This window comes from Mesocricetus auratus, unplaced genomic scaffold (genome assembly GCF_017639785.1).
Source record: "Mesocricetus auratus isolate SY011 unplaced genomic scaffold, BCM_Maur_2.0 Super-Scaffold_100010, whole genome shotgun sequence".
Taxonomy (NCBI): domain Eukaryota; kingdom Metazoa; phylum Chordata; class Mammalia; order Rodentia; family Cricetidae; genus Mesocricetus; species Mesocricetus auratus.
Genome location: NW_024429194.1, coordinates 26,813,237 through 26,825,296, shown reverse-complemented (window position 1 = coordinate 26,825,296; position 12,060 = coordinate 26,813,237). Strand labels below are relative to the sequence as shown.

Below are 12,060 nucleotides of genomic sequence, written 5' to 3'. Positions count from 1 at the left end.
ATCTTCCTGCAGGGGACACATGGCATTACCATTGTCCCCTCTGGTTGCCAAAACAGGCATTCATAACTGCATTCCGAAGGTATGGTTGTGTTGAGAGCAGGATTTTGGGAGTAATTTGCACTATATTTCCATAGGAGTTGGAGTGGATGGATGGGGTTAGGGTTGACTCAGTACAGCCTTACATAATCCTGGAGTCAGTTATGCTCTCTCTATACATCTACACTGAGTTCACTCTAGTGCAGTGCAGGACGTTCTAGCCAAGGAAAATAGAGTATCAACATTCTGTGCTGATTAATTACAGAACAAATTTTTTAAAACTCAAAGCTGAAGCCACTGCAAACAACAGACCAGAGCAATTTAAACACTGATGACCACAGGCCCCCAGATCAAGCACGGCAAGGCAGGCAGATTCACTGGAAAAGCTTGACTCGGCAAAAATTAACCTCAGACTTACAGCTTTCAACTTAAAATACTAGGTAACATAAAATGCCCCCAGTTTGTGCTACTTTGAGCCTGGAAAATTCTATATCATCAGGGTTTATACTCAGAAGCACAAGAACATTTCTTATTGTTTGACTGACTTCACAATAGTGAAGTCACCCATGCTGATGCTGTGTACGGTGTTTTCAGTGTGTGAGTGACTTTCATTGGATGTTCTGATTAGAAATTCTATTTTGGGAAACAAAACATGGCTCCTGTCAAATGGAACTTCAAGGTGATGCATGGATGTCCTGGCTAGGCTTTTTTTGTTTTGTTTTGTCATCTAGGAAGAGGGAATTTCAATTGAGAGTCTTATAAGACTGACCTGTAGGCAAGTCTGTGGGGACATTTTCTTGATGTGGTAGAACCCAGACCACTGTGGGTGGTGCTACCCCCTGGGCTGTTGGTCCTGGGTTCTATAAAAAAGCAGGCTGAGCAAGTGATGGGAAGCGAGCCAGTAAGCAGCACTCCTCCGTGACCTATGCGTCACTTCCTCCCTCCAGGTGCCTGCCTTGAGTTCCTACCTTGACTTCTTTTCATGATGGACTCTGAAAGCTGTAAGGTGAAATAAACCCTTTCCTCCCCAGGTTGCTTTTGATCATGGTGTTTGTGACAGCAGTAGAAAAGAAAATGCGACAAAGGCATTCTAAATACAAAGTCTTAATTTACAAGGAAACTGTGTCAATCCAAGCCTAGATTTACGTCCAGTTATTACTGACTGATTGCACGTGGGCATAAGAGACATAACCGGCCATCTGCGGTAGATGTTCACTCTGTCTGTGCAGTGTTTACCCTGTGCGTGTATCTATTTGCACTTCCCTGATTATTAACTTCAGATATGTTCCTAGCAGAAGACTTACTGTGGGAAGGAACAAGCATATTTTAGATATTGGTGCATTTTTCTGCAGGGCCCAAACCAAAGTGCAAATCTGAATTCACCTTGTTTATGTGCAAGCTCCTTGCTATCTGTGGGAGAAAGGTGGCTTCCAGTATAACTTTAGTCATCTTAAAATGACAGAGATGGCAAAATAATCTGAATTTTAAATGCTTGAGTATTCACTTTGAATATTTGAATAGTCAATAGGAGTATGCAGAAGGGAGTGTATTGCTGTACCAATGGTATTTGTCACAGGGGCCATTGTGGGAATATATTGAGAATCCCTAGTGCCTGGTCCTGATAGACTTCTGGGTGAAGGATGCTACAACAGTGCCACACAGAATCATTTTGGTACATACATTAATGAGCAAATGGTAAAGAAAATATTGATGGGATCATTTCCAATGATAACTGTCAGAGTAATTACATTTTGTTTTAAACTAAGTCTTTCTTATGATAGGAAAAATGTGGATCTATACCTTGGTATCCAGGGCTACCTGGCTCACCCTTTGGACCAGGTGGACCATGTTGACTGGCAGGGTCACCTTTGTTTCCTGTGAATGATACAATACAAGATCATTAGTTGGGAAAATATTGTTAGGTCTCGCATAAGTAACTTCCATGGTATTTCTCTTCACAATCTAACCTTGGATTTTCCAGGGGATTTTTTAAAAACTATTTTTTGTTCCTAAAGAAGAACAATGAATATATATATATATATATATATGTGTGATTTATGATTTTTAAAAGATTTATTCCATGTGTATGGGTGTTTGGCCTGCATGTGCACATGTATGCCATGCGAATGCCCGGTGCCTGTGGAGGTTACCAAGACAATCAAACTTTTGAATGTTGTATGCAAACACTGAAGATATTATGACTCCAGTTTATTTGCTTGTTTGTCTGGTCAAAAGGTAAATAAAACTTAGCCTTTTTTTAAGGATCTTGACTTGTGAAGAATATAATTTCTGTTGTGTTTACAAGGCAATATGGTTATGGGCACAACTCAATAGGCTCAGGTCTATTGAGTCAGTCTGCAGCTATTTTACAAATAAAGTTTTATTGAGATGTTACTGAGTAGTTATTGCTGAGACTCTACCCCACAAAGGAAAAGAAAAAACATGATATGGCCCTTTCTGAAAAAAGAAACTTCTTATCTTTAATTAAGGATAAAAATAATTCGATTATAAGTTATATCTGGATTGAGAATTCTAAAGTAAACAATTAACATCTGGTAGGGATTTTATGTTCTACAATTCTTATAAGAAGAATCCCAGTAGCTGAACAGAGGGACTCCTTAACTGAGTCACTGGTTCCTATGGAACACCGGGTTTCTGAGTCAAAGTGGACACTCTAGAGATGCTGATCTGGTAAGTTGTACTGGCTGCAATTTGAGAAGCTATGGTCACTGCATGGGCAGCTTTGGAGACTGTCATGGAGAGGAAGAGCCTGCAGGCATGCTGCATCCCATCTAGGTACCTTTGACCCAGGCAGAAAGTGAGAACCCTTTGAAGCTTCAGTGTTCCACTGTCAAGAAGAGTCGTTGCTGAGTTCTCACTTGTGTGATGCATGTTATCACTAAAAAGATGCTTACTTATAGGGTTATGACTCCCAGAACTCTGAGCTTGATAGCTGTGAACATTTTCCAAGCCCATACCTTTAGGTCCTCTTGCTCCATCATCTCCTGGGAATCCAGGGGGTCCTCGAGAACCTACATCACCCTGGCAATTAATGGAACAAAAATAAGACCCTAGTTGGGTTTTCCCCACAATGGCACAAACATGCTACAGTTTTCTGCAGCCAACTTGGTGTTTGTAATTGTTAACGTCCTTTTAGAATATTACTAACTGTGTCTGTGCTTTACGAGCTGGTAAAACTCCTACAGAATTAGAGCTATTCATCTCAGCAGAAAGCACAGAATTCTCTCTGCATGATTACCAAAGAGTAACCATGTCACAAAATTTGAATTTACAGTTTGATCAAGCCAGTTGACATAAAATAAAATATTGAAAGACGTGTTGTAACATAAATTTTAAAGATCCATTTTTATTCCAAAAGATGGAAAGTCAACCACTTTATACATTTTCCAGAAGTATGTTACAAGTTACTACATTATATTTTCTGGTTTCTCAAGGGGAATGTTACTCATGATTATAAGGGCCAAGTGCATTTGAAGTAAAATATATGAAATCTTCAAACAGATGGGAAGGCTTGGAAACCAGATTTTGGGTAGTGTTCAGGATGACTTTTTTTTGTACCAATAAAGAAAGCACCAGCCAAGAGGCAAGTCTCTATGATTTACAAGTTATTTAGCCCTGGGCTGGAGTGTGTGAATTACATGACTTGCTCATCTATAGCAGGACAGCCAGTTCTGAGCCCTACTTGGAAATGTCAGTTGTGTCATCGCCTTCCAGAAGATGTCTTTCTTTCTTCATGCTGTGATAGGGGAAGTCCTTCTGTGTATATGTTTGTCTTAATGGTTGATAAATAAAGCACTGTTGGCCAAGAGGGAAGTAAGATAGGTGGACTAGGACTCAAGGAGAATCTGGGAAATGTAGTCAAGGGAGGAGGGTCGCCATATGATCCCAGGAAGAGAGGACTCGTCAGGATGGCATTATGGGAAAGATAGGCCCTTATAGGATCATATATATATGTAGGAGTGAACCCCACAAAGCTATCAACCCAACAGGGCAGGGTCAAGGTAGAGATAAAAGGAAGTGAAAGGAAAAGGGGCTTCCCTTTTTCTCCTGGAAGCCAGCCACGCTTCTAACCCCTGGTCTGTGCGACTCTCTCTCTCTCTCTCTGATAAATAAATATATTGTTTTCCCTATATAGCTTCGAATACCGTAATATATATATATATATGTATATATATATATATATATTCATGGGTTAATACTTAAGACAGAACTAGCTAATTAGAAGCCCTGGACATTGGCTGACAGCATTGTAACTAATAGAGTCTCTGTGTGTTATTTGGGGTTGACACAGCTCTGGGACCAGGCTGGTAGGAAGAATGCTCATTACAATGCTGCCTCTTACTCTCAAATAACCATTAAAGACAAGGCACATACTGGCAAATTCTGAATTGGGATCCTGAGAGCAGAAAGAGTTTATTTCTCCCCTCTTACAGGAGCAGTCCCTCACCTGGTCACCTGGAAATCCCGGAAAACCAATGACTCCCCTTGGTCCAGGTGCACCTGGAGGGCCAGGGGGGCCCGGAGGCCCAGGCTGCCCATTTATCCCAGGCTGCCCTCTGTGTAGTCCAGGTGGTCCATCTCTTCCGGGATCTCCTCCTCCCCCATGCATCCCTGGGCCTCCTTTATCACCTGTTGAAGTTGAACATGTTACAGACTCCTTGACTGAAATCTTAGACTAAGTGAAGATAATACTGAATGGCTCAGTTCTACTTGTAAAAGACTGAGACAATGGAATTGGGGAGGTTGGCTTCTCTCCAAGCCACATCTGTGGTTTCTGTCTTTGGCAGCCTCACTATGAAAGAAGCTGACAGGAATAGGCTGAGGACATGGGTAGAAGGAGGGAATAGCCAAGGTCATTAGCTCCAGCATGCATACCTCAGAAATGAAGAAGAATTCAACCCAGAGACATTAAAGCGTTTTCTCCTAATGGCTAGGTAAAGAGAAACCCGAGATACAGTCCCAAAAGATCAACCCTGAACTCGAGAATAAGCACAAGTTAAGTTGTGAAAAGCCTTGCCCTGCTGTGTTTCAGAGGACCAGCAGCATGTCATTGGAATGCTTTTCAGAAAAAATAGGGTCCCTGATAGCCCCAGATCTGTAGATTCGGGGTGTGTAACTAAACAAGATCCCTAGGTGATTTATATTCACACTCTTCTTAGAAAGGGACTGGTCAAAATGACACAGGTAGCTCCAGATATTTACAACAGCTTCCCAAACAGAGTGGCTTTAAACCTGGAGACAGTCATTTACCTTGGTCCTAGTTTGGAATATCCAAAACTATAAATACATGTGAACTCCAACTATTTTTTTAGCATGGAAAAGCCAAAATGTTGCTGGAAAACTTAGCAGAGTGTAATTACAGTTAAGAAATGACCTTTCCTACTTCTCTGTTGGATGGAACGTTGCCTAATATCTGGGTTTGCCTGAATGAGCTATAAAACTGCAACTTGTTTGATAAGTTTGAACAACCTCAAGCATTTACCTCTCTGTCCCGGGAACCCATCATCTCCTGGAGGCCCAGTTTCTCCAGGATCTCCCTTTTTCGAAATGATGGCTATTTCTCCTGCATCGCCGGGAGGTCCTCTGTCTCCTGTAAATGTTACTTATATGAGACAAAGACAAACATATACATGCTACGTATGCACCTCATCTTCTCTGCATGTCACCTCATTTATAAATCCCATCTACCTCCACTAGAATGTATTAATGGGTCCCTCATTATCAGTACCAGAGACGGAACATTCCCTTCTTGTCACCACTTGTCCACCCCGGGACAGGGATGCAGTTGGTGCACAGAGTAAATTTGCAACATTCAACCCAAATCTCTCAGGATCCTCCATGAGTTAAAGGCCTTTGTAATGCTATCATCCACAAGACTGTTTACCCCATAGACTCTGAATCTTCCATCGCACACGTCCATCCAGTGTTCCATACCTGTCTCCCTCACCACCCTTTTTTTTTCTGCTCCTTATATTAAAGGAACAAACACATATTTCAATCTGGTTCTCCACATACAGACTTACAAAACGTAGGAAATGTGCAACATGTTCCAGCTTATTTGGAAACATTGCCCCAACCAAGCACTGAGCTGAGCTAGGTTTAGCAGACCAACATGATGAGAGTTGCTTGCTGAAAGAGAATCCGGTGAACCAATGGCTATAGCATTAGTAGTTTGACGTCAGCAGTAGTGAGAGTGTTTGTGGTGCTGGGGGTGTATTTGCACAGTTGTCATTGACAAACACTGTCAGTGCTGGGATTTTCCTCAGGGAGCATTTTAGGAGAGTTGACAACTGCAATGTTAGCATTGATCTAATTACTAATTCTCAGTGGAATGACTGGTAGTACAAGATGAATTATCTGCAAACATCAATTGTCTTAATGTAGCAAAGAGACTTTTGATCCTTATCTTTTTAAATTCCTTAATTCCATGTAGTTTATAGGCTGATAAAACAAACAAACAAACAAAATAACTATGGAATTGAAGAACTGAGAAGAAAAGGTCATTTGAATAAAACTGGAGATCATTTTCTCAGAGATCTTTAAGATTTAAAAACATCCCTTCTAAAGACTGTTGGGCATTGATTTTTCTGCTAGAAATGCTACTTTCTCTCCTGTAGCAGCAGCTGAGAGGCCAAAGAAAACATCTATACTGTAAATAGTTGTGGGGAGGGGGGAGGCACGGATTCAAAATATAAAACCCAAACAATATCTTATGGAAATTAAATATTTGTGAAATTTATATGCAAATCAAATTCCATTGTCCACAACTAAAATTTTGTTCCAATTTTCAATTTTATCTTGCTTGTGTGTTGTCTCTGGTGGTTTCCATGTGCCAAGGCCAAGCTGTAGTACTGTCACAGAGGCCACATGGCCTCCAAAGCCTGAAACCTTCTTTACAGATGTGTGTCCCTGTATCTGTAAATCAATGCATTAAGGACCCCTTGTTAGCATCTCCGTCATGAGAGTGATTCAATGACCTTAGTTACATGTAATATGATAGAAAGGTAAGGAAAACAAATTCCTAAGACATCACAGAACCACAGAAATGCAGAAACATGTTGATAGCATTTGATCAAACCCTGGGAATAAGCTCATGCAGCACCCCACCCCCATGCTGCTAAACCCACTTGCCTTTGGCACCTCTCTCTCCCAGGTCTCCCTGTGAGCCAGGCCAGCCCTTCTCTCCGATTTCTCCCCTTCTCCCAGGTTGTCCATCCGGGCCTGACCTTCCTCTCTCTCCTGGAAAGCCAGGGTAGCCTGGAAGCCCTGGGCGTCCTGATAAAATGAGAACAAGGAGTATTAGGAAGGAAAGCACTTTACAGCTAGCTGTAGTTGTATCGTGCTGGCCTGGCACCACAGTGATGGCAGCCCTAGTCACACAGAGCTAGCACCTAGACTAATCCATTCTTTGATGACCCGATACCTTTCTTATATATAAATTTTTATTTAAACTAGTACAATCTTATTTTCCATATTAATCCCAGTTCCCTCTTCCTCCCATCCTCCCATGGCCCCCACCTACTGGATACCTTTTGCTCCCCTATGTGAACTTTGTATGGGAATTTCCTATGCAGAACTTGGTTCAGGAAACCACAGAAAACAATGGTACCTAGGTGTCGAGTCTTTGAGCATGCCATTGTCCTTTTGGAAGCCTCATTCCAATTGTTCTGAGATATGGTAATCAACTGGTTAAAGTGTAAATACAGAGAAAAATCAAAGTGCCCTGGTCACAGGGAACTTGCTTCAGTTCCTGGAAGCTGAGGTCCCCTGCAGTCACAAAGGCTAAACTCACTCTTAAAGTGTCTTTGAGTTTTCTTTCGACAGGCCTGTGTGAACCGACATCCACAATAGCTAATGTGGTTCTTTCATGTTCCTGGTCATCCAGTGATACAAATTCCTGCCTAATACTTCAAGCTGAAAATAAGTCGTTAATTTGAACCTGACTGTGGTCTTACAATATCCGTGTTTTTCCACCCATTCCTAATTTCCCGACCCATAGACCTAACATGTAAACACTGTTGTTTGGGGGGGGGTCCTAACCCCATCATGTTTTAAGAGCCCTAAGAGGAAAGATGAGGGCAGAGGTCCTATCCAAAATGAAATGTGTTAGCCCTGACCTAATGATATCATCCGTGCAGAAGGGTCCTGTGAGCCCAACATCCCAAGGACTTTTACTAATTTATTGGCACCAGAACATTCTGTCACTAGAAAGAATAACACAGAGAGGAAAAGCTACATCTGAAAGGAGAGGGCAAAATTAAGCTAACTAATACATTCTATTAGTGTAAACCTTACCTAACTAGTTTCATTTGACATTGATTTTGAGTTAATGAGATCGGGAGAATTATTGGGAGACCACTACTCACCCTTTGGGCCTGGAAGGCCAGGTGAGCCATCTTCCCCAGTGGGACCTGGAATCCCAGGAGGACCTCGGAGACCATCTGCTCCTGGGAGGCCTGGAAGGCCAGGGAGTCCCTTCATCCCAGCTGGTCCAGAAGGCCCCATGTCTCCTCGTTGGCCTTTCCAGCCTGGGGCACCTGAGACAAAGCACAACAACCATGAGTCTGGAAAACTTAAAACTTTCTTCAACCATTCACAGGAAAAACACATTCTACAGAGCTTAAACTAGGTACGCAAGGCATATTAAACAAAAACAAAACAATATTTATCAGCTAAAGGAACAGGAACAACTTTGCTTCTGCCTAAGAACATATTTATCGGATGCTATAAAAGTGGGGGCAGATCATCTGAATGTTTATCCCCTGTAAGAATTAATGAAGATGATACAGTTTGTTCTTTTTTAAAAATATGAAGGCACAGAGATGAAAGCCAAAAACTGTACTTATATATGTTCTACATAGAGAAGAGGAAGAAGAGGATTTGGAGGAGGAGAAGATGAAGAAGGAGGAGGAGAGGAAGGAGAAGGGGAAGGAGAAGGAGAGGAAGGGAAAGAAGGGAGAAGAGGAGGAGGAAGTTTAGGAAGTTTCCTGGCATTTCTGAACCTTTGCCCCAGTGAACTTCAGGTTAGGCAGTTAACTGTGAAGAAAGATTTGTACAAATCAGAACAGTCAGAATTATTGATGCTTGAGATGATGCCATAGTAGCAAATTCTGTCCCAAACATTCCTGTTTTTTTTCAAGTGAGCATCTTGCATTTGGATAAAAGCAGCAACAGATGCATTACAGAATGCATGTCAATGAAATGAAGAGCATACTGGAGATTGTTGTGGATTATTATTTTAAGATGTGTTATATTCATTTATGCTGTAGAATATTTGTTTAATGATGCAAAGATATGTTGCATTCTTTTATGTTGCATTTGTTTAACTCTGTGAAGCTGTGTTATTTTGCCTGTCTAAAATACCTGATTGGTCTACTAAAGAGTAGAACAACAAATAGCAAGGCAGGGCTGGTAGGCAGAGAGAATAAATAGAAGGGGAAGAAAAGAAGAGGGAGGAGTGAGAAGAAGAGAAGGAGAGAGCCACCCAGTAACACAACCAGCAATGGAGTAAGAGGGAAAGACAGGAATATAGACTAGAAAAAGGTAAAGGCCAGAGGCAAAAGGTAGATGGGGTAATTTAAGAAAAGTTGACTAGCAACAAGCCAAGCTAAGGCTTGACATTCATACATAAGAATAAGTCTCTGTGTATTTATTTGGGAGCTGGGAGGCACCCAAAGAGTAAAGAGTAAAAATAAAAACCAGCAACAGGAGATAGCTACAAACCGAATGTGCTTCTCCAGAGATGTTATGCTGAATCTTAACCACCAATGTGAGAGGATTAAGAAATAGAGAGTTTTGAAGATGATTAAGTGTGAACATAACAGAGGTCTGTGATAGCTTGTGTGAGGACACTAGAAGGTGTCATCTATGTGGAAGAGGTTCTCGCCAGATGTTAAAACTCCTGGTATCTTGATGTTGGACTTTCTAGCCTCCTACTAATCAATTTTTGTTCTTTATAAATTACTCAAAGACATTTTGTTATAGTCAGCCCAGTGGACTAGAGGAGCCACTGAACACCCATGTGAGAAGATAGACACTCATTCTTGTGCCAAGAATGCAAGGTACCAACCTTCAGGAATGACTTCCTCAGGATATGAGGCAGGCCTGCTTGAAGGCTGCTAAGCTCACATATAATGCAACCCACCCTGTATGCAGCCTCCAGCCAGCTCCATACATATTGCCTGTCTACAATTTTGAGAAGTGACACAGGCCAATATGGAACTCATGAATAAAAGGTTCTTTGCCTCTGACTTGGTACTCATGCTTCTGCCAGCATCCATACGTAAGCAAAAGGCAAACTTTCCGACCATAAGTAGGGAACATCTAGATACTTCATGGTTTGACACCCTGCTGGCACTTACCTGGATTTCCGGGAGCTCCAGGAAGTCCTGGTTGTCCTGGGATCCCTGGAGCACCTCTTTCACAGGAGTGGCCAGGAGGACCTGGGATCCCTGGAAACCCAGGACTTCCTTCTCTGCCTTTGGGACCTTTGAGACCTGGAGATCCAGGGATGCCGGGTGGACCTGAAATAATGATACATTAGGGACATTCATGAGTTAACACTGTATAGATGGCCTATGACCTCGCTCATGCATGTCAATTCTAGAAATAAATGAGTTGATTCTGACTCTGGGCTCCATGAGCTAACACTTGGAATTGGATATGGATTTTCATATCATAGATACAACTCCAAGTGAGTGTGTAAACCATGCCTTGCTAAGGGAGCTACCTGATAAGCTTATGGATGTCAAACAGGTTAGCTAGGGAAGCAAGAGATCATAGGCTAGATTCATTCTATCACCCTTCACCTCTGTCGCAGATTTATACCCAGATATATAAGATGCACCCAATGTGTGCTCCATGAATTTACATTTGATGGGAGGTCTTATCAAATTTCTATTGGACTTCCTTGGAGCCTGCTAAGCCCCAAGCCTCACTGCCAAGCCCCTGAGTGGCTAGACTTCACACAGTGGGAACTAACTGCCTACTGCAAGCAGTAGAGGGCACAGGAAACACAATGGGTAAAAGTTTATCTGATGTGATCAGTGCCTATTTGTAATCATGAAACGTACATGCACTCGCTGCCTCGAGTACCAAAGTATAAACATTCTTTCTGGATCAGGCCAAAGCTGAGCAGACATCCTTAACAAAGAGAGACCAGAGACTTCATACCTTCAGACCCTGGGCATCCCGGGTAACCTTTGTGTCCTTTAATGCCTGGCACTCCTGGAAAACCCCTTTCTCCAGGGGGTCCTGGGTAACCAAATGCAGGGTCTCCTGGGATTCCTCTCTGGCCATCCATTCCAGGAGACCCAGGTGGACCTGGAGGTCCAATAGGGGAGGTCCCCCTTTCACCTCCGATTCCTGGATCTCCCATGTCACCACGAAAGCCTATTTAACAACCACAACAAAACTGCTATATGTATGAATATAAGACCAACAATATAAGGACAATATTTTGATTGAAAACCAGAGGCATGCTTCAGAGGTACTTAACGGGTAAAATTTCTATGACTTTAGAGAACTGATAGGTAATACTCTTTTGCCACTCTATAAGTGATACCAATTGCTCTTTATTGTTGCTGTTGTTGTTTTATCTTTTAGAACAGAATCTTCATCCAGTAACGGATGGAAGCAGATGAAGAGATCCACATCCAAACACCTGGCTGAGCTACAGAAGTCCAGTTGAAGAGAGGGAGGAGGGATTATGTAAGGCGGGATATGTAAAGATCATGATGGGGAAACCCACAGAGACAGTGGGAGTTCATGAATGCTAGACCAACAAGCTGGGGAGACTGAATGGAACTGAACCAGACCCTCTGCATGTGAGCAACAGCTTTGCAGCCTGGTCTATTTGCTGGACCCCTGGAAGTGGAACCAGGATCTATCCCTAGTGCATGAGGTGGCTTTTTGAAGCCCATTGCATATGGTTAGATGCTTTGCTCAGCCTTGATACGGGGCTGGGGGGGGGTTGGTCCTGCCTCAACTGACTGTGCCAGGCTT

At 42.3% G+C, this 12,060-nt stretch overlaps 1 protein-coding gene across 2 annotated transcripts in view; it reads right to left on the bottom strand.

Annotated features, from left to right (window-relative positions):
• Positions 1–12,060, bottom strand: part of Col4a4 (collagen type IV alpha 4 chain) — a 112,481-nt gene that overhangs the window by 32,364 nt on the left and 68,057 nt on the right. For both annotated transcript variants that reach the window (XM_040753220.1, XM_040753219.1), the window contains 8 exons: positions 11,230–11,448; positions 10,419–10,580; positions 8,424–8,594; positions 7,189–7,332; positions 5,540–5,647; positions 4,505–4,686; positions 3,015–3,078; positions 1,837–1,911 (listed from right to left, as the gene is read on the bottom strand). In XM_040753220.1, coding sequence (XP_040609154.1) covers positions 1,837–1,911; positions 3,015–3,078; positions 4,505–4,686; positions 5,540–5,647; positions 7,189–7,332; positions 8,424–8,594; positions 10,419–10,580; positions 11,230–11,448 — 1,125 coding nt within the window. The remainder of the gene's footprint in view (positions 1–1,836; positions 1,912–3,014; positions 3,079–4,504; positions 4,687–5,539; positions 5,648–7,188; positions 7,333–8,423; positions 8,595–10,418; positions 10,581–11,229; positions 11,449–12,060) is intronic.